This window comes from Pantherophis guttatus, chromosome 2, assembly GCF_059756535.1.
Source record: "Pantherophis guttatus breed Tessera chromosome 2, ASM5975653v1, whole genome shotgun sequence".
Lineage (NCBI taxonomy): Eukaryota > Metazoa > Chordata > Lepidosauria > Squamata > Colubridae > Pantherophis > Pantherophis guttatus.
In genome coordinates, this window is record NC_142064.1 from 263,541,024 (window position 1) to 263,566,724 (window position 25,701).

At 45.8% G+C, this 25,701-nt stretch overlaps 2 protein-coding genes across 4 annotated transcripts in view; one reads left to right on the top strand and one right to left on the bottom strand.

Annotated features, from left to right (window-relative positions):
* Nucleotides 1-14,173, top strand: LOC117663190 (uncharacterized). Of its 2 annotated transcripts, none has more exons than XM_087883997.1 (4): nucleotides 1-288; nucleotides 5,772-6,945; nucleotides 9,381-9,642; nucleotides 12,331-14,173. In XM_087883997.1, exons 2-4 carry the CDS (start codon nucleotides 6,169-6,171, stop codon nucleotides 13,011-13,013), a joined length of 1,722 nt encoding a protein of 573 aa, XP_087740123.1. In that variant the 5' UTR covers nucleotides 1-288; nucleotides 5,772-6,168; the 3' UTR covers nucleotides 13,014-14,173. The 2 variants fall into 2 exon arrangements, with proteins under 2 accessions (XP_087740123.1, XP_034269033.3); XM_034413142.3 differs by lacking the exon at nucleotides 1-288 and adding an exon at nucleotides 4,557-4,630.
* A 7,587-nt stretch (nucleotides 14,174-21,760) lies between these two features.
* The window catches only part of LOC117663167 (uncharacterized), a 29,299-nt gene continuing 25,358 nt past the window's right edge, over nucleotides 21,761-25,701 (bottom strand). For both annotated transcript variants that reach the window (XM_034413079.3, XM_034413078.3), the window contains exons 8-9: nucleotides 25,027-25,193; nucleotides 21,761-22,420 (exon numbers count right to left, since the gene is read on the bottom strand). In XM_034413079.3, the coding sequence (XP_034268970.2) occupies nucleotides 25,048-25,193 (146 nt within the window). In that variant the 3' untranslated portion in view covers nucleotides 21,761-22,420; nucleotides 25,027-25,047. The remainder of the gene's footprint in view (nucleotides 22,421-25,026; nucleotides 25,194-25,701) is intronic.

Consider the following 25,701-nt stretch of genomic DNA (forward strand, 5'->3'; position numbering starts at 1 on the left):
AAGTCTTAAAGCTGCCAAATTTGAAGACCTCTGTCCTAGAACTTCCCAACTGCCTTATTCTGTTGTAAGGTACCTTTTGAAAGAGTTAAAACCACAAAGTGTCGTCGCCTAGAGCAGCCCGGAAGCGGGAGCGGCGGCGGCGGCGGCGCGCATTTCCCTTTCCTGTCCGTTCCTCTCCTGCTGGGAGGAAGTGGCAGCCGCCAAAGCCTGTCGGATTGTCTGAAGTCGGGCGCTGGAGGAGGAGGGGGGGAGGGGCGGCCCGTTGGCGGGTCCTCCGCTTGGCAGACGGTGAGTTTCGGCGAGGCGGCGAAACGGGAGGAGACTGGGCGGGACGGGCCTGCAGCGAAGGGGTGGGGGAGCTTCCCCCCGCCCAAAAAATCCAGTGCATTCCAATTCTATAGGATGCAGAGCCCATCCTTCCCAGCCCCGCTAGCTGGAGGTGATGGGTTTTGTAGTCCAGCTCTCCCCTCCCTTCCCCAATCCTGACAGGGCGCCGGCTGAGGTGGGCGCGTATTGAAAGGAGTGAGGATCGCCCCACACTCCAAAGAAAGAAAGTCCCACCCTAGTGCCCCCTTCTTCAAATACTTTGCTGGGAGTGATTCCCTCCCCCCCCCATTAGTGCTGCAAATGGTTGGGTTTCCACTACACCAGTAGACCAGGTTAAGAAACCAATCTCGTGTAATTCAGGACTGCTGTTATTGTAACAGCTACATTAGGACAGAACGTCACTGATGCATAGAACAGAATAGGGATAGGGAATGGAATAGCAATATAAATAGCAATAGAATAGGAAGAGCACAGCATAACAATAGCAATAGAATAGGAACAGAATAGCAATAAAGTAGCAATAAAATAGGAATAGAATAGCAATAGATAGGAATAAATAGCAATAGAATAGGAATAGCATAGCAAACAAACAGCATAACAATAGGAATAGAATAGCAATAAAGTAGCAATAAAATCGGAATAGAATAGCAAGAGATAGCAATATAAATAGCAATAGAACAGGAATAGCACAGCATAACAATAGCAATAGAATAGGAATAGAATAGCAATAGAGTAGCAATAAAATAGGAATAAAATAGCAATAGATAGCAAATATAAATAGGAATAGAATAGGAATAGACTAGAAATAGCATAGCAGTAGATTTAAAAACAATAGAATAGCATAGCAATAGAGTAGCAATAGCAATAGGATAGCAATAGAAGAGAACAGCAGTATCATAGCAATAGAATAGCAATAGCACTTAGACTTATACACAGCTTCACAGTGCTTCACAGCCCTCTCTAAGCAGTTTACAGAGTCAGCCTATTGCCCTCTACAATCTGGGTCCTCATTTTACCCACCTCGGATGGATGGAAGGCTGAGTCAACCTTGAGCCTGGTGAGATTTGATCTGCCAAACTGCTGGCAGCCGGTGATCAGCAGAAGCAGCCTGCAGTACTGCACTCTTAACCACTGCACCACTGCGGCTCTATACAGATAGTCTTCAACTTACGACCACAATTGTACTCAGAATTTATGTTGCTAAGTGAGAAATTTAAGTATGATTTTGCCCCGTTTCACGACTTTTCTTGCCATGTTTGTTAATTGAATTAGGTACCGAAGTTGTTAAATTAGTAGCACCATTGTTAAGTGAAACTGGCTTCCCCATTGACTTTGCTTGACAGAAGGTTGCAAAAGGTGATCACATGACCTCAGAACACTGTAACAGCGTAAATGCAAATCAGTTGTCAAGCATCCGTATGTAAATCATGTGACCAAGGGGATGCTGCAGTGGTCATGTGTGAAAAATGGTCATAAGTAACTTTTTTCAGTGCCGTTTGTTAACTAAGTGAACTACTGTAAGTCGAGGACTACCGGTAGCATAACAATAGAATAGAATTAGAATAAATTCTTTATTAGAAGAAATGACGATGACGATCCTCTTTGGCTGCTGTGTACTTTAATTTTTCTTTTCTTCTTTTTGGACTTTATGATGGGAATCAATTTGCAGATTGTTCATTGCCCAGAGTCTCTTGCTGAGGTGGGAGACATACAAACTGAATGCATGAATAAATAAATTTGTTTTATAGAGACGCTCATCTCACATACGAGACTCTAGGTGGCTTACAGTAAAAAAATAAATGAAAAATAGATAAAATGCAGAATATACCAATAAAAGACATTGCCGCCCGGCCTGCTGTATCTTCGTCTGTTGGTAGGCTGGCCGGTTTTAGCACGCTGTCACACGAGCAACATAATAAAAGCAGAAGTGGTTGGGTGACAAGAATAGTATGTGAGGTACAAAGGAAATATGTGAGGTACAAAGGAAAGGCAAGATAACGTTACCTTTGCTTGCATAGACCAACATCAAGATTATGCAATGATGCTATTGCCTAAAGCCACTTAGCAGCCGAATAAGGAGAAAGCACTATTTCTTTACAGTTGCTTCTTCCACTTTGCAGAAATACTGCAGGATTTCTGTTGCTCTTTTTTCCCCATTTCTGTGAGTTGGCAGTGGGGTATCCCAGGGTTCTGTCTTAGTCCCAGGACTCTTCAACAGCTTCATAAATGGTTTAGATGAAGCAATAGAAGGGTTATTTATCAACTTTGTAGATGATATCAAGCTGGGGGGGAAAGAGCCCAAGATCTAAAAAAAAAATCTTGACAGACTTGAACACGGGTGGCAAGAAAAACCAATTGCCCTGATATAGAATAGGAATTACTAGCTCAACAGCAGTAATTGTTAGAGAGATCTAGAAGTCCTAGTGGACAACCACTTAAATATGAGCCAGCAGTGTGTTGCAGCTGCCAAAAAAGCTTAGGCTGCATCAACAGAGATAGCATCAAAATCAGATACAGTAGAACCTCTGGTCATGAACGCTTCTGACCATGACCAAATTGGATTTTTTTGTAAGCGCCAATGTGTGGCCGCTCCATTAATTTTGGTTAGGTTTGGGTCACGACCAAATCGGGTTGTGACCAAATTTATGGAACAAATTATGGTCGTGACCCAGAGGTGGGTTTCAGCAGGTTCTGACCAGTTCTGGAGAACCGGTAGTGGAAATTTTGAGTAGTTTGGAAAACAGGTAGTAAAAATTCTGATTGGCCTCTTCCCCATCTATTCTCTGCCTCCCAAGTCCCAGCTGATCAAGAGAAAATGGGGATTTTGCAGTATCCTTACCCTGGAGTGGGGAGGGAATGGAGATTTTACAGTATCCTTTCCTGCCATGCCCACCAAGCCACGCCCACCAAGCCACAGCACGCCTACCAAGCCACACCCACAGAATCGGTAGTAAAAATTTTTGAAACCCATAACTGTCGTGACCAGAGGTTCTACTGTAGTAGCCATGGTGGCGCAGTGGTTAAAATGCAGTACTGCAGGCTACTACTGAAGTTTGGCAGTTCGAATCTCACCAGGCTCAAGGTTGACTCAGCCTTTCATCCTTACGAGGTGGGTAAAATAAGGAGCCAGATTGTTGGGGGCAATAGGTTGACTCTGTAAACCGCTTAGAGAGGGCTGTAAAAACACTGTGAAGCGGTATATAAGTCTAAGTGCTATCATGGAAAGTGTTACTCCTGCTTTATACTGCTTTGGTAAAGCCACATTTGGAATACTGCATTCGGTTTTGATCACCACAGCCAAAAAGATGTTGAGACTCTAGGAACTAGAGTGCAGACAAGAGCAACAAAGACGATTAGGGGACTGGGGGCTAAATCATATGATGGTGTTCTTTGAATGCAGGTAGTCTTTGATTTATGACCACAAATGAGGTCAAAATTTCTGTTGCTAAGCGAGGCAGTTAAGTGAATTTTGCTCCATTTTACGACCTTCCTTGCCACCGTTTTAAGCGAATCACTGCAGTTGATTGAATCTGACTTCCCCATTGACTTTGCCTGTGAAAAGGTTACAAAAGGTGATCCCGTGACCTTGGGACACAGCAACGGTCATAAGTAGGAACCAGTTGCTGAGCCTCTGAATTTTGATCCCATGATCATGGGGATGCTAACGAAGTGGGAAAAATGGTCCTAAGTCACTTTTTTCAAGTGTGGTTGTAACTTTGAACAGTCACTAAATGAACTGTTGTAAGTCAAGGACTACCTGTATGTGAGCGGTTATCACAAAGAAGAGGGAGTCAAGCTATTCTCCAAAGCCCCTGAGGGCAAGACGAATACTAATAGATGGAAACTTATCAAAGAGAGAAGTAACCTAGAATTAAGGAGATATTTCCTGTCTGAACAATTAATCAATGGAACAGCTTGCCTTTAGAAGTTGGGGATGCTCCATCACTGGAGGCTTTTAAGAAGAGATTGGACAACCGTTTTCCTGTAGTGATATATGGTCTCCTGCTTGAACACGGGGTTGGACTAGAAGACCTCTAAGGTCTCTTCCATTCTGTTTTGGCACCCACCCCAGTCATTTTCTTATGGGGTTAATCGCCACCTGGCACCCTCTGCTACTCTCCTTTCTGATAACACTTTCCTTCCTGCCACAATTTCCTTTTGTTGTTTTATGCCATCTTTGGGTACATATTTTTCCTGTCTCCTTTCCACAAGTTGTTTCTGTGGCTGATCTTCAGTTGTGACTCCCCAGGGTGAGAGAAATGCATTTCCTGGGCTACACGGTGAAGATTTTTCCTGACCTCAAGTAAGCATTTGTAGGGTTTTGCTTATCAAGACAGGCCTATATAGTAAAATAGAATAGAATAACAGAGTTGGAAGTGACGTTGGAGGTCTTCTAGTCCAACCCCCTGCTCAGGCAGGAAACCATTTCAGACAAATGATGGTTCAATCTCTTCTTAAAAACTTCCTGCGTTGGAGCATCCACAATTTATGGAGGCAAGTTGATTAATTGTTCTCACTGTCAGGAAATGTCTCTTTAGTTCTAAGTTGCTTCTCTCCTTTGCTTCCACCCATTGCTTCTTGTCCTGCCCTCAGGTGCTTTGGAGAATAGCTTGACTCCCTTTTCTTTGTGGCATCCCCTGAGATATTGGAACAGTGCTATCATGTCACCCTAGTCCTTCTTTTCATTAAACCAGACATACCCAATTCCAGCAACCGTTCTTTATATGTTTACTTGACTAGGATTGGTACTGTACAGATCATAGAGAAGGTGTTGTCCTTCTCCATGATGAAAATGAGAAAAAGAGGCTTTCTTGGAGCCTGGGGAGGGTGGAAATAGCCTTCCTCACCCCCCCAGAGGCCCTCTGGAGGCCGGAAACAGCCCGTTTGCCGACTTAGGTGGGACTGGAAGGCCTGTTTTTCACCCTCCCCAGGCTCCAGAGCCTTTCTAGAAGCCCGGGGAGGGCAGAAACGGCCTTCCCCACTCCCCACCAGAGGAGTAACTCTATTATATCTTCCTTTTTCTCCCCTTTTTTTTAAATTTTAAATTGAAATTTTAATTTGTTTTAAATTTATTGGGATTTTAATTGTCGAGGGCTAAATTATTTAATTTGGTTTTAAATTGTTTTTAACTTTTGTATTTCTGTATTTTATCCTGTGCCTGTTCACCGCCCTGAGTCCTTCGGGAGTAGGGCGGTATACAAATTTAATAAAACTAAAACTAAACTAAACTTAAGATCAGGGAGCAGTAGCATGGGGACAACCATGCAAAAATGCTAAAAGTTGCATCTGCTTTAATTGGTTCCTGCTAAACATTTCACCCCTCAAGAGTCCAGATGGCGCAAACAACCCTCATATCTGTCCTTTTCCAGAACGGTAGGATGGAAGCATCTGAAATAAATCCTGTAGTAATAAAAGCCTTTTCTCCAACGTTTTATGTCTCTTAGGTTTTTAGGGAGCCAGAAATCTCCACGGGCCGCTGCTACTTCTCATGATGATCATGATATCCTGCCTGGGAACGATGCCATCTGTTTTGACCCAGCCGTCGATGCCCTGGCTGCTTCTGTTGTAAGGCGAGGGGCAAGGCCGAAAGGCAGCCCTCGAGTTCAGGGTCCGACTGCTTTTCCTGCTTTGAGAGGGCGGAGGGGGTGGGTGAGCCTGAGCTGCTCTCCCTCCCCTCCCTTCCAGAAGGAACCCATAGGCAAAATCTTCTCAGTGCCCTGCAGTTCTCACTGCACTCCCCGCTGGCCACTGGGCAGGGCCAGCCATCCTTCCTGCCAGGGCCCCAGGGCCTCACCTCGCTCATCCCGAGGTGAGACGCGGGCCTCCCTTGCGGGGGACAAAATGGCATCGGGGAGAGGAGAAACAGCTGCCCTTCACCTCCAGCTGCAGGGGGCTGCCGAGCCGAGCCCGGGGCCGGCCATGAAGATGGAGGACACGGCTGTGCAAGAGATGGGGCGGGGCGGAGTCTCGCGCTTCCTTCAGATCGGGTCCACGCGGGAGTTCTTATCCGGAGAGGCTTCGCGCCACGTCAAACAGGAGCCGGATGAACTTCTCCCGCCCCATCAATGGGCTCCCCCGAGGCAGGAGTTTTCTCCATCGGGGTGGAGAAACTCGGCTCTACCCAAACCCCTAACGTGGGACACTAGCTCTTTCCAGGCCCCATACGAGGCTCCGGCCAACCCGAGCCCGTGGCCCTCGGGAGGATGGGGAGGACAGACTCTGGCCAGCTTGAGCAGGGGGACTCAAACGGTCTATAGCAGCCAGGAGCACCGAGAACGGAGGACCTACCGGGGCCTCAAGGAAGAGCCTCCGAACGAAGGGACGGTCGGCGTAGAGATCCGGCGCCAGCGTTTCCGGCGGCATCGCTACCAAGTGGCTGAGGGCCCCCGCGAAGCCTGCAGGCAGCTGCAGGAGCTTTGCCACGAGTGGCTCCAGCCAGAGAGACGCACCAAGGAGCAGATCCTGGAGTTGCTAATCCTGGAGCAATTCTTGACCATCCTCCCCCAGGAGATGCAGAGCTGGGTCCGGGAACGGGGGCCGGAGACCTGCAGCCAAGCAGTGGCTTTTTCGGAAGAGTTCCTGGTGCAGCAGAGAGAGACCCAAAGGAAAGAGACACAGGTAACCAACATGGGCATATTGTCCACCTGCTCATTAACCATCATTGTTCCTTCGGTAGATCACAGGGTGATGTAAAACAGAGCCCCCCCCATCCTTTTGGGCACCAGGGACCGCTTCCGTGGAGATAGGTTTTTCCACGGATCGGTGGGGCCCTGGTTTAATATGCTGCCTGCATCCCATGGATGGGGCTTTGCTTGTTTGTGAGGCTTGGTTTCTGGCATGCCGTGGCCCGGTGCTGATCCGCAGACCGGGCGATTTTGGGGCCCCTGATGTAAAATATCAAAACCACAACAAGCAGTGAAATTCTGAAAAGGGGATGCCAGGAGTAAAATAGATATAGTTATTAACCGTTAGCAGGTAGTCCTTGATTTATGACCGGTTCCTCGGCAAACATTGAAACGTACGACAGATACCACAAAAGGTACAGCCCGATTCTGGATGTACCAATGGCCACGCCCCCCAACACATGACTGCATTTTGGGCCTTTTGGCAACTGGCCTCCCTTATGGCTATTTGCAGCGTCCACAATTTATGATGGCGTTTGCTTCTGTTTTTCAGCAAAATGCCCCATAGCGATCAATGGGTTTGCGTAACGATCACGGTTAATAACCACAGAGTCACTTAAGAACCACCACAAAAAGAAGTCGTAAATGGCAGGCACCATTACGGTTGTAAATCAAGGACTTGCCTGTATCTTAAAGCAGGATTAAATTTAATTTGTGGAAGTGAAGAGGATTGAAGAGAGTTGGTGTATATTTTATTTAGTTATTATACCAAGCATCTAGGAATGTAGCAACGATTAAAAGGCCTGGAGACTTAAAATATAGGAAGAACGGTTACAGGATTTGGATTTGACTAGTCTAGAGAAAAGAAGGATTAGTGGGGGACATGAAGCATAATTTCAGTATTTGAGGGGCTGCCACAACGAAGAGGGAGTCAAGCTGTTCTCCAAAGCACCTGAAGGCAGGACAAGAAACAACAGATTGAAACTAATCAAGGAGAGAAGCAACCTGGAATTAAGGAGAATCTTCCTAACAGCGAGGACAATTAACTAGTGGAATAGTTTGCCTTCAGGAGTTGTGGGTGCTTCATCACTGGAGATTTTTAAGGAGAGACTGAACAGTCACTTGTCTGAAATGGTATCCAGTGATGGCTAACCTTTTTGCCGTCGCGTGCCAAAAGCAGGGGTCGCGGGGGGGGGTTGCGGGTGCATGTGCCCACATCCATAATTCAATGCGCCCCGCCCTCCTGCACATGCACACGTGACACCCCCCCCTCACACTTTCCCCTGCTTTTGGCATATGATGGCCCGGTGGGCCCGGTAGACCCGTTTTTCCACCTCCCCAGGCTGTAGAGGCTTTCTAGGAGCCTGGGGAGGGCAAAAACAGCCTTCCCCATCCCCCCGGAGGCTTTCCGGAGGCCGGAACCAGGCAGTTTCCCAACTTCTGGTGGGACCGGAAGGCCTGAAAATCAGTTGGCCGGTGCGCGCATGTGCGCTGGAGCTGAGCTAGGGCAACACTCGCGTGCCCACCAATATGGCTCCATGTGCCACCTGTGGCACCCGTGCCATAGGTTCGCCATCACGGGTATAGGCTCTCTTGCTTGAGCAGGGAGTTGGACTATTTTTATTTATTTATTTAAATTTTTATACCGCCCTTCTCCCAAAGGACTCAGGGCGGTGTACAGATATACTAAAACAACATATACCCATAAAATTTAAAAACAGTTTAAAATATATTAAAAATTTAGCCCTTATATTAAAAGCTACAAACACCCAATTAAAACTCATTTTCTAAGCCAGCCCAGCCTGTTGAAACAATAGAGTCTTAAGGGCACGGCGAAAGGTACGTAGGTCGGGGATCATGCGAATCTCCGGGGGCAGCTCATTCCAGAGGGCAGGTGCCCCCACAGAGAAGGCTCTTCCCCTGGGTGTCACCAGTTGACATTGTTTGACCGACGGCACCCTGAGGAGTCCCTCTCTGTGGGAGCGTATTGGCCGGTGGGAGGCTATCGGTGGCAGAAGGCGATCTCGTACATAGGACTAGAAGACCTCCAAGATCTCTTCCAGCTCTATTCTGATTGATTCTGTTTTCCAAAGCATCAGAAGGCAGGACAAGCAATGGAGGGAAACTAATCACGGAAAGAAACATTCTAGAACCAGGGAGAAACTCCTTAACAGTGAGGACAATCAACCAGTGGAACAGCTTTGCCTTCTGAAGTTGTGGGTGCTTCATCACTGGAGGTGTTTAAGAAGAGACTGGACAGACACTTGTCTGAATTGGCATAGAGTCTCCTGCTTGAACGGGGCTGGACTAGAAGACCTCCAAGGTCCCTTCCAGCTCTATTCTGATTGATTGATACAAAATCCAGATCCCTCAGAGCATTTCCCCAAGATAGAAACAAGCCGGAATTAACCTCCCTGTTGCCATTTTCAGGTGATGTGGTCCTTCGAGGAGTTGATGTTGAACCCTACCCGGCCACCATCTGTCCAGTATCCTGCCATGACACAGCAGGTCCCTTACCCCACGGTGGCACTGCCCATGCAGTACCCACCCTTGGCACCACAGTCCCAGTACCCTGCCATCGGACAGCCGGCCCCCCATCCCATTGTGGCGGAGCGAATGCCAGCAGATGCTCGGCAGAGGATGATCGGCAGGAAGTCCGTGGCAGATGATGGCGCCACCCTCCGCCCTTACGGTAAGCTGATCTTCCAGCGGAGCCAGAGCTCCCTCTGCTGGTGGGGCTCCACTTCCCAATAACTTCCCTCAGCTGATCTCTGTGCCGGCTGAGAGTCATGGGGTTGGATCTCCCATCTTTCCAAAGGACAGCAAGAGTGGCTAAAACAGGAAAATTAATCTTTTGGGGTCTTTGAATAGATCCATTTCTCAATCAGTCTTTGAAAATTAGCTTTTTTAAGAAGTGGTTTTCTATCTTGGCTGCAAAGGGAAAAACCCACTGCAAGTAGCCCTCGACTTACAACAGTTCCATTTAGTGACCGTTCAAAGGCCCTGAATAAAATGACTTACAACCGATTTTCACACTTAACGACGGTTGTAGGATCCCCATGGTCACGTGATCAAAATTCAGACCCTTGGCAACTGACTCATTTATGACGGTTGCAGTGTCCCGGGATCACATGATCCCCTTTCGCGACCTCCTGACAAGCAGGAGTCAGTGGGGAAGCCAGATTCATTTAACAACCGTTTGACTTAATTTAACGACTGCAACGATTCGCTTAACCACCGAGGCAAGAAAAATCGTAAAAGGGGACTGACTCACTTAACAAATGTTTCACTCAGCAACAGAAGTTTTGGGCTCCACTACGGTCGTTAAGTCGAGGACTACCTGTACGTCCATATTTAGTATGAAAACACCCCTATAAAGATTACTATTTGCTTTCTCAGAGAAGTGATTCTTGCCGTTTTCTCATATCCTCAGCTTGAAATCGTGCAAAATCTTACGCAGGAATCCCATTTTCTCATTTTTGTTGCTTAACAGCCTACTTGTGAAGATTCACAGAATCTTTCACATCTTTGACCATGTTAAAATAATCAACGCTCAAGTGAGATCTCCCTCCAATGTAACATTTTTTTTTCTGTGTTTCAAGGAAGCTTCTCCTTCCCTCCCTGTTGGCTATACCTACAGTAGTGGCCAAAATTGTGGAAACCTTTTGGGGAAAAGTGTATTTTCTAAAACCAACTAATAACACCACTTTTTGGGGGGGAGTTGTTGTTGTTAGCTGCGAAGTCGTGTCCCACCGCGACCCCACGGACAACATTCCTCCAGGCCTTCCTGTCCGCTACTATCCTCTGGAGTCCATTTAAGCTCACGCCAACTGCTTCAGTGACTCCATCCGGCCACCTCGTTCTCTGTCGTCCCGTTCTTCTTTTGCCCTCAATCTTTCCCAGCATTAGGCTCTTCTCCAGTGATTTTTTTTGGAAATAGTACCATAAAATTATATATCAATGGAAAGATAATTTAATCAAGAATTTGATGCCATAACTTTTATGAGGGATTTGCTATTAGAATAGCAGTTACAGTATAAAGAAGAAAAGTGAAACGTAGAAAAAACGAGATATACAAAAATTATCACCATAGAAAAAAACGAGATACACAAAAATGATCACGTCAGTTAATATTTAGTTGGGTAACCTTTAATATGAATTACGGCCTTACAATGTCTTCCCATGGAGTGAACCAAGTCTTTTAGTTCAGCAGCTGTTATAATGTGAAACCAAGATTGAATGTTTGCTTCTATTAACTGGATTTTATTGCTGGGTCGCTTCTGACTAACAAAGTTTCTTTAGTCGGCTCCATAGATTTTCAATTGGGTTAAGTTAAGGTCTGGGCTATTCCCAGGCCATTCCAGCAGTGGAATATGATTATCTTGAAACTCCAAAAAAATAAAAAAAAAGTAAAAAAAAAAGTGGTGTTATTAGCCATCGAACCTCAAAAATACACTTTTCCCAAAAGGCTTCCACAATTTTGGCCAGTACTGTAAAACAACATGTCCCATGCCTGAGGTGGCCCGAGCACTCTGCCAGTGAAAACCTTTTTCGCTGGCAGAGGCACTGTGGGCCGGTCCTTCGCTGTTTCCAGGGTGGCTCCGCGGGCCTTGCGTTTGACACTCCTGGTCTGTGGAGATTTTTAGTCATCCCAGGTCATGGTTGTCCCAAAGGTGCTTTTTTTTCCTTTTTCAAGAGACCACTGGACTTTCTGGTTTTTCTTTGAAGACCTTTCGCTTCTCATCTTCAGAGCTGAAGAAGCTTCTTGGATGAGGAGCGAAACGTCTTCAGAGAAAAAGTTGCCTCTTGGGGAAAAAAAGCACTTTGGAGATATTAATACTAGAAGTTTTGGAGCTCCTGGGAAGGTAGACCACCACCATGGCAGCCGTCTCCCAAGGTGTCCTAGTATTCGGCTTTTGAACTAGACAAGCCATATTTATTTATTTATTTATTTATTTATTTATTTATTTATTTATTTATTTATTTATTTATTTATTTATTTATTTATTTATTTATTTATTTATTTATTTATTTATTTATTTATTTATTTATTTATGCATGCATGCATGCCACCCTTTTCCGGAGACTCAGGGCGGCTTACAATGCGTTAAGCAATAGCCTTCATACTTTTGTATATACCTGCTTAGTAGGGCTTTCGCCCCCCCCCCAAGCGGTGTTCTTTTTTTATACAAAGTCAGCTTATTGCCCCCACAAACCGGGTCCTCCTTTTAGGGTGGGGGTTAAGAGAGGAACAATTTCCACGGCTGTAAATCTCAAGTCTCCAGCAAAAATCTAATTGTTTTTCTCCCCACTCGCTTTCTGCATCTTCCCTCCCTCCCTCCTTCCCTCCCCCATCCCAAACCCCATCCTTCCCCCTCAGGGCCCATCCAGGAGTTCCGGAGGCCCCTCACCAATGCCGAACGGATGAGGAACCGGAGGATGAGGAACCGGAAGCAGCGCTTGGAGACCAGCATGCAGCTGGTGGAGTCGGCCTCCCGGGCCCCCTCCATGCTGTTGGATGCCATGCGGGGCCTGCACTGTCACGATCTGAAGGCCTTTGACAGGGCCAGGCAGGAGGAAAGGCAGCACCGCAAACAGGAACGGCGGCAGGATCGAGCCACGGCGCAGCTGATGGTTGACGCCATTAAACGCTCCCACAGCGACCTTGGGGAGTTCCTGGGAAGGCAGACCTCCGCCATGGCTGCCATTGCGGAGGTCTTTACGGGTCAGAAGTCACCCGCCCAGAGCACCCACACCAACTACAGCTCTTACTCGGGGTACGGCAACCCGCCCTGGGGTCCTCCAGAGCCTGGAGCTCCAGTACCATCCGGCCATGTCCCCGGCATGCCTTCCGAGCCGGTAACCGGTCCAGTTATTCCCTGCCCGGTGGCTCCGGTGGCTTTGCCTGGTGGCAGCGGTGACCCAGTCCTGGAGCCGTCTCCCACCGATGGACCAAGCGAGGCTGTTGCACCCGACTCCCCAAAGCCTTCCACCTCTGATACCACTTCCTGTGGTCTTGATGGCAGGCCCAGCAGGGGCACCAAAAGGAAGACGTGGGACTGAGGACTCATAACTCGCTCTTTAAAAAAAAAGTAGGTTTTTTTTTAAGGCCCATTTCATTTCCAGTTGCCACCCTGGCAAACCCCACTATGTCTCCCTGTCCGTAGTGTGTTAGGAGGACAGCCCATCTTATCTATGCAAGGAAGCATAAGGCAAAGCTTCAGGCCCATAGGAAGGATTGCTGTGGGCTTCCGAGTCCATGGGATTACGGATTATAAAAGAGAGAAAGCAGCAGATAGCCTGATCTGTTGCAGGTGGATTAGGAGTGCAGCTTTGGGGCAAGTGGCATCTGCCCATCTGCAAAATAGGAATAACCAACCCACGTTTACATAGTCACTTAAAAAGAAGATACTGTAAAGGTCAATTTACTTCTCCGGTAATTAAAAGGAGGCGGTGAAAATTGTAAGCTCTTCAAATGAGGCTCTATTCGTCTTTCCATTTCTCAGTTACAATTTATTTATTGTATTTATTGTATACACGTGTATACACACACACACACACACATATATTGCCTAATAATAGTGAAAAACCAAGTTGGTTCCAACAATCAAAACACAGGCTTGCAAAGTTAAAATAGCGATGTGGGTGGTGGTGGTGGTGGTGGAATAAAGTGTTTACCGAGCTGCTGCTTCAAATAAGATTCCTTTTATACCCATTTTGCAGATGGGAGGGCAGGGACTGAGGCTGAGGCTTTGAGGTGTGCCAAATGTTTTCGCATCTGGATCTTAGAAAGGTCTCATCCCGATCTCAAAAGTGGTGGCTCTGACTTCATGGGCAGATCCTTGTAAACCTCTGGAATAATCTCCCACGTTTCTGGGAGATCATAAATCAGGCTGGATTTCTGAAAACATTTAACCTTTCTCTCCCAAGTCTCAGTTGGGTTGGGCTGTTTTTTTCCCCAGATTCTACCTTTTTTTTTTTAATGCACCGTTGTTTGATTCTACAGTGGTAAAGGGCATCTTGAAATAAATGGCTGTTTCTGTTAGGATAGCTTTATATTTTCTAATGTAAAGAGTTCCCAGCCTTGTTTTTACCCTGCTTTTGCTGAGAAATTAGGGGTTTTCCTCCACTTCAAATCCAGTAAACTGAACATTAACCATCTTGTTGCCTTGATTCCGGATGTAGTATTTTTAGACCTCCTGTTGAAACAGAAGTCAAAAGAACTATGGCTTCCCTTGTCCATTTCTTGTTTGTCTGTTCATTTTTTTTTTAAAAAACTCACTTTGTCCCCAATGTGCTGGGTAGAAAGCAATGGCGGGTTGCCCCCGGTTCGCACCAGTTCTATAGAACCGGTAGTAAAACTGGTGGGAGGCTCCGCACACCGACCCAGACATCACCAAAACGCTTCTGCGCATGTGCAGAGGAGTGTGCACGCGGCCCCGCTGTGAACCGGTAGTAAAGGTAAGGAGCCTTGGTAGTACAGTGGTCTAAAGCACCCTGTTATTAAGACCAGCTGCCTGCACTTACTGCAGGTTTGAATCTCGCCAGGCTCAAGGTTGACTCAGCCTTCCATCCTTTCTAAGGTAGGTGAAATGAGGACCCAGATTGTGGGGGCAATAAGCTGACTTTGTATAAATATACAAAAGGATGAAGGCTATTGCTTAGCGCATTGTAAGCCGCCCTGAGTCTCCGGAGAAGGGCGGCATATAAATAAAAAAATTTTAAAAATTAAAAATTAATTAATTAGAACCCACCCCTGGTAGAAAGGCTTAAAATGGAACTGGAGATTATGACAAGGCCAGAGGTGGTATTTAGCCAGTTTGGGCAAACTGGTAGTAGCGACCTGCAGGCTCAATCCTGTCGTATATTGCTGTGTTTTTGACACCGTACGCATGTGCGGATGGCACGTGTGAGCAAATTGCCATGTTTGGTGCCGCATGCATGCACTCACATTTCTGGTGCTAGGTGAACCGGTTGGAACAGTATGTGAAGGCCACCTCTGGACAAGGTCCATAATTTTCTGATCTAAAATCAGAGGTGGGCTTGACATACTGTTCCAACCAGTTCGCCTGGCACTGAAAATGTGAGCACGTGTGTGCCATCCACGCATGCATGCGGCATTACAAAACACAGCAATTCGCTCACGTGCGCTGTTCGCACATGTGTGCAGCGTCCAAAGTGCTGCACCAAGGAGCCTTGGTGGTGCAGCGGGCTAAAGTGCTGTTAAAAAGCACCAGCAATTTTTGGTGCCGCCTGCAATTACTGCGAGTTCAAATTTCACCAGGCTCAAGGTTGACTCAGCCTTCCATCCTGAGGTAGGTAAAATGACCCGGATTGTGGGGGCAATAAGCTGACTTTGTATAAAAAAGAACACCGCTGGGGGGGGGGGGGCAAAAGCCCTACTAAGCAGGTATATACAAAAGTATGAAGACTATTGCTTAACGCATTGTAAGCCGCTCTGAGTCTCCAGAGAAGGGTGGCATATAAATCGAACCAATAAATAAATAAATAAAAACTCAGCGACATAGGATGGGATTGCCCACCCGCAGGTTCGAACCGGCTGTATACCGCCGAACTGGCTGAATACTACCTCTGTCTAAAATGACTTTTGGCATTGCAGGTAAAGTCCTGCTTAACACAGGAAGTGATTAAGTTGGGGAATGAACAGCTGGACTGGATCAAGGAGCCCAAATCACAATTCCAGATGCATCTGAGGGTTGTGTCCAAATTCCTGCTCTTTAGTGAGCCACCTGTAACATGGCTGGGGTGCCCATGTTCATATGTGCAAATAAATAAAATTAGATGTCTGAGGCTGCCCCTTTGCCTCTGTAGCATGATCATCCCCTTGAGGCACCCAAACGCCAATGTTTGCCCTCCCACCCAAGAGAAATGCGGGCTGCCTATTTCCATTGGTGGCAGAGGGAGGAAGTTGGATTCTAGTGGCTCGGGCAGGTTGAACTGCCTAAACCTGCATTCACATTTTCCAAGACAGCAAATGGCTCATTTTAGCCTTTAAGTGGAAGGGGGGGGGTTTACGGGGTTCCATGGAGCACACCAGCATTTGAGGAAAAGGATGTTTGGCCAAGGAAACCCCCCTGGAGTGGTACATTCCTGAATTAGGCACTCTATTGCAGGGCTATCCAACCTTGGCAACTTTAAGACTTGTGGACTTCAACTCCCAGAATGCCCCAGCCAGCCATGGGAATTCTGGGAGTTAGAAGTCCACAAGTCTTAAAGTTGCCAAGCTTGGGCACCCGTGTTCTATTGCTTTAAATCAATTGGGAATATCCCAAAATTTGGACTGAAAAACTGCAGAATCGCTCAGTCTAGAAGAGACGGACCAACGGAGGGAAACTAATCAAGGAGAGAAGCAACCTGGAATTAAGGAGAAACTTCCTAACAGGGAGGACAATCAACCAGTGGAACAGCTTTGCCTTCTGAAGTTGTGGGCGCTTCATCACTGGAGATGTTTAAGAAGAGACTGGACAGACACTTGTCTGAATTGGCATAGGGCTGTGATGGCGAAGCCATATCAGTGGGCATGTGAGCTCAGCTCGCCAGCTGATTTTCAGGCCTTCTGGGCCCACCGGAAGTAGGGAAACATGCTGTTTCCTGCCTCCGGAGGGCCTGAGGGGTGTGGGGAAGGCCCGTTTTTCTCTCTCCCCAGGCTCAACAGCCTTTCTAGGAGCCTGGGAAGGGTGAAAACGGCCTTCCCCACACCCCTGGAGGCCCTCCGGAAACGGTCCATTTGCCGGAAGTTGGCAAACGGGCCTTTTCTGGCCTCCAGGGGTGTGGGGAAGGCTGTTTTCGCCCTCCCCAGGCTCTTAGAAAGGCTCTGGAGCCTGGGAAGGGCGAAAAACAGGCCTACCGAGCCCACCGTGCCATCACGTGCCAAAAGCAGGGGGAGCCCTGCGTGCATGCGCAGGGGGCGGGGCACATAGAATTATGGGTGTGGGCAGGTGCACACACGACCCCCCCCCGCTCCCCCACTTTTGGCACGCGATGGCAAAAGGTTAGCCATCACTGGCATAGGGTCTCCTGCATGAGCAGGAGGCTGGTCTAGAAGACCTCCAAGGTCTCTTCCAGCTGTATTCTGATTGATTGATTGAGGTTTGCATCTCTCCAGAACCAGGGCTAGAAATGGGGGGAGAGGCCTTGCTTCCAAAAGGCCTGGCATCTATTGGAAGTGCCAGGTTCACTTCCTTATTCTCTCTGCAAGGAGAGGGAACTGCAGCGTCTGCACCCCAAACTCCTTGGTGCCAATTGGTCTTCAACAAACAAATGGATGGGAGAAAAAAACCCCTCATTTTTTTTTGTCTATTCCCCACCCTTCTCAAAAAATCTGGAACAGATAGTACCTTTAATAATTCCACTGTGGTAAAATATCGGCTAACAATTATTTTTTTTAAAGACTTGCATCCTTTAAAAATAGGGCAAAACAGACGTGCAATGAGCAGCAAGCAAAATAAGAATAGTTGGAAGGGAACTTGGAGGTCTTCTAGTCCAACCCCCTACTCAAGCAGGAGCCCTTTATACCAGGGGTCAGCAACCTGTGGCTCTGGAGCCACACGTGGCTCTTTCACCCCTCTGCTGCGGTTCCGTCACTCAAAATATGTGTCACAACTGCCAGTGTGTGACACCCGCCGGCACGTGATTTATTGAGCTTTTCAACCCCCGGTAGGCCAACCATGGATAAATCCAAGAAAAGAAAAATTTCAGAAGAAAACAGAACATTTAATTCAACTACATATACTAGTTTTGTGGCTGCTCAATAAATAGTCAGGCACGGGAAGGGTTTTGTGGCTCCCGGTGTTTTCTTTTCTGTGGGAAACGGGTCCAAATGGCTCTTTTGAGTGTTTAGGGTTGCAGATCCCTGCCCTATACCATTTCAGACAAGCGACTGTCCTGTCTCTTCTGTTCCACTGAGATAGTTCTAGGTTGCTTCTCTCCTTGATTAGTTTCCATCCATTGCTTCTTTGTCCTGCCTTTGGAGAATAGATTTGGTGACCTAAATTGGATGCAGTTTTCCAGGTCTTACTAAGCAAGATGAGTTGGAGGGCGGGGGGACATTTTTTGGCTGCAGCTCAGTCCTAGCAAGCCGCTGAGTTTAATATCTGGGAGATTACCACCCCATCCCCACCCCTGGCATGTTTGTTGGGATGTGACCTGCTTACTTCCATCCAATACATGGCAATCCCCATGTAAAAAGCTGATATGGTAGTAACGACACCCTTCTCCCTGCCTTCTCCCTGACATCTGTGCTTTCTACGCAGAGGAACAAGTGTGTTTTGTCCTGTCAGTCCTTATCTGCAGCCCGAGCTGGTTTAGGCCTCACAGGCCTGGTTTTCTTGTCACCCCAAGGTGCGTCCCTCCGGAAGGGTCCTAGATGAGATCCTGGCTGTCTAGCAGGGAATTGGCGCATGCTGATGACCTACAGTAGTGGCCAAAATTGTGGAAACCATTTGGGGAAAGTGTATTTTTGAGGTTTGATGGCTAATAACACCACTTGTTTTTTGGAGTTTTAAGATAATCATATTCCACTGCTGGAATGGCCTGGGAATAGCCCAGACCTTAACCCAATTGAAAATCTATGGAGCCGACTAAAGAAACTTGTTAGTCAGAAGCGACCCAGCAACAAAACCCGGTTAACAGAAGCAATCATTCAATCTTGGTTTCACATTATAACAGCTGCAGAACTAAAAGACTTGATTCACTTCTTGGGAAGACATTGTAAGGCCATAATTCATGCTAAAGGTTACCCAACTATTAACTGACATGGTGATAATTTTTGTATATCTCATTTTTTTTACGTGTTTCACTTTTCTTCTTTATACTGTAACTGCTATTCTATTAGCAAATCCTTCATAGAAAATATTGCAGTACATTCTTGGTTAAATTATCTTTCCATTGATATATAATATTATGGTACTACTCCAAAAAAAATGGTGTTATTAGCTAGTTTTAGAAAATACACTTTTCCCAAAAGATTTCCACAATTTTGGCCACTACTGTATGTGAATTATTTTCCCGGAATCTTCTGCAGAGGGTCATTTCCCCAAATCTCATCCCTTCTGTAAGAGACACTCAGAAACTGACTGGCTGGGGAATTCTGGGAGTTGCAGTCCACGCGTCTTAAACTTGCTGAGATTGAAAAACAGCTTCTGAGTGTCGCAGACTTTTCTCCATGGAAATAGTTCTCTCAGAGGCAAAAAGTTTGAAAGCCAGGATCCTCGGGCCAAAAACATCCTTTCTCACCTCCGAGTAGTCTAAGGAAAAGGAGCTTCTTAGGCGTCATCATCTCTTTAGCAAGATCCATCCAAAAGAACATGGTTTACCTGATCTTATTATTTTTCTCCTTCACCCAGACCAACCCTGTTATCTTTACAATATGGAAGGTTGTTTTAACAGGGTTTTTTTTTTCCAATGCAAGATCTCTCTTGGGTTATTTTTTTTTCTCTTTTAAGTTTTGAAAATATCCAATAAAAGTTTGTAAATTTGGGGACTGTAGTCTTGCTGACTTCTGTATTATTTGTGCTATTTCTGCTGAAGCTTATTAATACCGGCCTTTTCAATGGGTTGTTCGTTCTTCTCCAGAAGGAGCTGGAGAAAATTTTGAAAATGTTATAATCCTGGAAGTATAGGCTGAGGAAGACCATTGAGAATGGACTCAAGGTTACCTCATGAGGCCTAGTTTCTTAATATCAAAAGTATTTCCAAAACACCTTTCTTCCCACCAGGACTGTCAGTACAACGTACATCTTTGAAGAGCAAACCAATAAAAGCAATCAAAATGCTCTAAAAGCAAATTCTGTATTTTAATAATATGACTTATTTATTTAAGATGAGAACCAGTTTAGCGTAGTGGTTAAAGTATGGGTTTCAAAAATTTTTACTACCGGTTCTGGGGTGTGGCTTGGTGGGCATGGCAGGGGAAGGATACTGTAAAATCTCCATTCCCTCTCCAATCCAGGAGAAGGTTACTGTGAAATCCCCATTTCCTCCCGATCAGCTGGGACTCGGGAGGCAGAGAATAGATGGGGCGGGGCCAGTCAGAATTTTTATTACTGGTTATCCGAACTACTCAAATTTTCCACTACTGATTCTCCAGAACTGGTCAGAACCTGCTGAAACCCACCTCTGATACCGCCTCCCCTTACAGAGCTGCCAACAGATCAATATACAAAAATATTAGCCTTCATTGCAACTGTCACTCAGTTATATTATTCCGTGCTAGCTTTTTCCAATGGGGAAAAAAATTGATTGCACTTTGTCTGCTATTGCAAAGTAACTCAAGCCCCAGTGTTCATGTTTCATTTATTCTCGTCTGACATGGTAAATTCAAAAAAGCAGACTTTTCATTTCTGCTATCATTTATTTTTAATTTTTAATGCAAACTCCCCACCCTCACTTCCACTGAGCCTGAGGTAGTCCTGGAACCGATATTTTGTAGAAAAATATCCACAAATGCAGGAGGTGGCAGGACCTGGCTGAATGTCTGAGCTCAGAAGCTAAATAGGGCGGAGTATTGTTAATATTTGGACAGGAGGCCACCAGGAGAGCCAGAGCTGAAGTCTGGGAAAGACCCAAGAAAAAAAAGCAATTGCAAACTCTTTCTGCATTTTGTCATGAAAAATGCAGAGTCTGTAGAAGTCAAACCCGACTCCCAAGGTCACTTTATACTTTTTAATGCAGGACCATTCATTCTCATTTCTATCTCGAAATGGAGAACGATTATGAAAGAAATGCACAGGAAGAAATTTCCAAGAGGGTTGCCAAACTGTGAAATGTGAGAATAAAACTCCTTAGGCAAGGAAGAAAAACAGAGACACGTTCAAAAACGGGAGGGGGGGAGGGAGTGGAAGTAATAGAGGTCAGAATAGCTGTTGACTTTTAAACCTCACAATCAAGATTTTTATATTCAAGTGATATTCTGCATTAACAGCTGGATTCTGAATCCTGGTTATGCTAGACAAATGTTATCTACCTGCATTTTTTTGGCAAACTTTTGTTTCCTTCCTTCCTTCCTTCCTTCCTTCCTTCCTTCCTTCCTTCCTTCCTTCCTTCCTTCCTTCCTTCCTTCCCTTCCCTTCCCTTCCCTTCCCTTCCTCCGTCCCTCTACCATTTAGACAGCTCTCTGTGCAACGATGTTCATCTTCTCACAGCTTATTATCTTCTTTATGGCTTAAAGCAGGAGTGTCCAACTTCGGTAACTCTTAAGACTAGTGGACTTCAATTCCAGGCAAGAATCAGGAATTCTGGGAGTTGAAGTCCACAGGTTTTACAGTTGCCATGAATGGCCACCCCTGGCTTAAAGGCTACGAAACCAATCTAATCTGTTTTTCAGCATGTGCAAATTTAGCCTTTGGCACAGTTGTTTACTCAAAAGAGCACAAATGCATCCTTAACCTTGAAAACCTTGCTCTCAATGGCACCTTAACAGCTGACCTCTCTTGCAATTTACTTTTAATTTTTTTTACCTCAGGTCAGAAATATATCAGTGTATCCCTGGTTATAAAACGAGTGGTGCGGTGGCCTAGAGGCAGAGCTTTTGCCTCACAATCGGGGAGCTATGAGTTTGATCCTAGGTAGTGGCAGGTATATCTCTCTCTGGGCATAATGAGTAAATATCTGCTGCATACTCTGCATTGGCGATAGGAAGAGCATCCGGCCAGTAAACACTCAGCTCCATTCAGTTGCCCCGACTCCACCCTGATGCAAGGGATTACGGGGTCATTAAATGACAAAAAAAATAATAATTCCTGGTTATAAAACATGCACCTGAATTACTCAATTTAAAAAAGAGATCAACATAGAATTCAAAACATTAATATATTAGTTAAGGACACCTTGTGAATGGGACACAAAAAGCAAAAATCGTATTCTCCACGTTCCTCTTTTTCTCCTGATCATACTGTTTTTATATTTGTCAGGGAGCAAAGCCGAATGTTAAGTATTTTAACTGTTACCAGGCCAAAATTAGGGCACTGTTGGCATGTTTTGGGCCCTTGCTTATTTTGTGTGTCATAAGCTGGAAAATGGAAATGACTACATCGGGGGAATGCAAGAGACCTGAACAAAAATTTGGAATATCTTAGTTTCCTTATGCTGAAAAATATGGAGTTTCTGTATGCTGCTGGTCTTTCTGACAATAATAAAATTATATTATTTTATCTGGTTAAAGACATCCCCTCTGCCCTCAGAGCTGTACAAATTGGATGAGTAAGTGGCCATTAATACTGGAGGAGAAAGAAAAATACTGTTGGTTTTTTTGAGTTTGTTCTTTTTAAATGTTGCATGAGGCCTTGGGACTGTAAGGCCCCCTTTTTTTCTTTTTTTTCCTCCTGGATAAAAAGGTTTTGCATTGGATTCTGTAGTCTTTCAGCTGCCAGGCTGTTTGTGCATTCCTATCGTCATCTTCTCCAAAGGCAAAATCAAGAACTGGAGGACAAAATGATCTCATCTGAAGTTGTCTGTAGGAAAAGAGAAAAGACCGGTAATCCTCAATTTATGACCATAATGGAGCCTGCCCATTATGATTGAAAGTTGATAGTCCAAAAAAAAAAGGTGATCCACATGACTGACCTGATTTTATAGCTTTTTGGCTGTAGTCGTTAAGTGAATGTTCCAATGGTTCATTATGGACCAGTTTTGCCAAAAACCAGAAGTACCATACTTTTTGGAGTATAACACACACTTTCCCCCCCCAAGAGGGTGGAAATGTTGGTGCATCTTATACACCGAATACAGCCATTTTTGGCCTCCAGAAACCCCACCCCGCGCATCCTGTTTTCACCAAAAACAGACCCGTTTTTCGCAAAAATGGGATGTGCAGAGGGTTTAGGAGACCTGCAGGGTATTCCTGGGGGCTGGGGAGGGCAAAAACGCAATTCATGGGGGGTTTGGGAGGCCAAAAACGGGCCCATTTTTGTAAAAATGGGACGCACAGAGGGTTTGGGAGGGATGAAATCTCTGTGCATCTTATATTCTGGTGCGTCCTATAGTCCGAAAAATACGGGTAAATGTCCGTTTCAAGAGTAATAGTACTTAGACTTATATACTGCTCCATAGTGTTTTACAGCCCTCTCTGAGCGGTTTATAGAGTCAGCCTATTGCCCCCTCCCCTCCAACAATCCGGGTCCCCATTTTACTGACCTCGGAAGGACAGAAAGCTAAGTCAACCTTGAGCTGGTGAGAATCGAACTGCTGGCAGTGAGCAGAGTTAGCCTGCCAGACCGCATTCTAACCACCGCGCCACCAGGGCTCCCTAAGCTGTCACAAAACGTGGTAACCTGACTGCAAGACGCTGCAAGTGAATGTCAATGCAGGCTGGTTGCTGAGAGCCTGACACGCGGTCATGTGGAATCAACCCGCTCTCTCTTGGGCACACGTGGGCATTTTACCACCACCCCCGGGCCACATCTGGCTCTTTGGCTGTCCCTGTCTGGCCTGTGTGGATTGCTTTTTATTTCGAAAGTGACTTTTAAAAAAAAAAAATTGCTTATGTTTATCCATGCATATGTACGCACCTTCCCAGCCCTATTGGTTTGGCCCTCCACAATAGTTCCAGTTTCTCATATGGACTCTTAGGAAAATTAATTGGAGCCTGAGTGGCGTAGGAGGCTAATGCCTCCTAAGGCAGCATTTAACATCCAGCTGCCTGCAATTACTGTGAGTTCAATTCTCCCCAGGTTCAAGGTCGACTCAGCCTTCCATCCTTTCTAAGGTGGGTAAATTGAGGACCCAGTTTGTGGGGGCAATAAGATGACTTTGCATAAATATACAAAAGTATGAAGGCTATTGCTTAACGCATTGTAAGCCGCCCTGAGTCTCCGGAGAAGGGCGGCATATAAATCATTTTTTTTTTTTTAAAAAAAATTGCCCACCTCAGCTCTCTACCTCATTGCTACATTTCAGCGCAGGCTTATCTTAACCTTGGACTTGCCCAGACTAAAGTATAACCATCTATCCCAGGGGTCGGCAACCTTAAACACTCAAAGAGCCCCGAAGGTCCTAACAGAAAGCCCCCGTTCAATTTTGGAGCCGACCGGAAGTCTAGTTCCCCCATCATAGTCTCCTCCTAGTGTGGCATCCTTTTTCTTCTGCTGACCGGAAATCCGGTTCCTCCACCATAAAGTTTCCTCCTTTTTCCTCTACATGTCCTAACCAAAAGCCCTATCAATTGTGGAGCCGACCAGCAACAGGGAGCTGCAGAAGAGGGATGAAAGAGCCACATGCGGCTCCAGAGTCACGCGTTGCTGACCCTTGATCTATCCCAAAGGTGGTTTTTTTTCAAGAGGCAACTGGGCTTTCTGGTTTTTCTTTAAAGACGTTTCGCTTCTCATCAAAAGAAGCTTCTTCTTGGATGAGAATTGCAGACTACAGGAACCATTAGCACTACTCAGGTGACCCTGAGGACACAGATACAAGCTCCAAGTGCTACAACCACCCTCTAAAAGGATGCAGATGACCAGATGGCTGCAAGGAAGATAAATCCTTCCATTCTCCACCATCCAGTCGGAGCTGAAGAAGCTTCTTGGATGAGAAGCGAAAAATGTCTTCAAAGAAAAAAACCGGAGAGTCCAGTTGCCTCTTGAAAAAAGCACCTTTGGGGCAACCATGACCTGGATGACTGAGAATCTCCACAGACATATAACCATCTACGTGTTTCCATCTTTATTTGTGTGAAGGAGCGTCCAATCAGATGAGTTCCCACCAGCATTTTAAAAAACTGTGGCCCAAATACAGCTTTTAAACGCACCTTGCAAATATAGGACTTTGCAACGCAAGAGACAAAACAGCTTAGTAGATCCCAAAACCATGTCTTTCTCCCTTTCCAGCTCGTAACAAAACCCAAAACTTCCCAGAATCCCTTGGGATGGTTTCTACAGGCATAAACTATCTTGTTCAACCTGGATATCCATTTGGCTGCCAGAATTTCCCAGCTAGCTAGGCTGTTCAGGAGAATTCTGAGAATTAAATGCCATCCAGGTGGAAGGCCGCCATCTTGGGAGAAAAAAGCCACAAAGCCTAATAGGATGATTTGGGTTTTTAAGTGAAGTCCATTGATCCTACTAACCGGATTCAGTCCATTTTTTCCTCAAGCGTTTCTGCTTTTAAAAACTACTCCGGGCTGTAAGGAAGCATCTGTGTCAGAGCTACGTGGTAACACATCACCGACTCCTCCTATCACAAGGTCACTCTGTGGTTTATTTTCTGCCAGGCCTTCGGCCATCACATTGTCACCTGGTAAGAAAGAACATTCAGAAGTTCAAACTTGAATGGATGGATAGTCTCAACTAAGAACTGATTGTCCATTACAGGTAGTCCTCGACTTACAACCACAATTGAGCCCAAAACCTATGTTGCTAAGTGAGATATTGAGTTTTGCCCCATTTCGCAACTTTTCTTGCCACAGTTGTTAAGTGAGTCACTGCGGTTGTTAAATTAGCAACCCGGTTGTTAAGTGAACCTGGCTTCCCCATTGACTTTGCTTGTCAGAAGATGGCAAAAGGTGACCCTGGGACACAACGGTCGTAAGTATGAACCTGGTTGCCAAGCATCTGGATTTTTGATCACGTGATCATAGGGATGCTGCAAAGGTCGTAACTGTGAAAATCGGTCATACTGTAAATCACTGTTTTCAGTGCCATTGTAACTTCGAACAGTTACTAAATGAACTGTTGTAAGTCGAGGACTGATTTTCTCCCATCATTTCTGCTCGACTCACCAAATGTAGCAGAGGCCAAGCAAT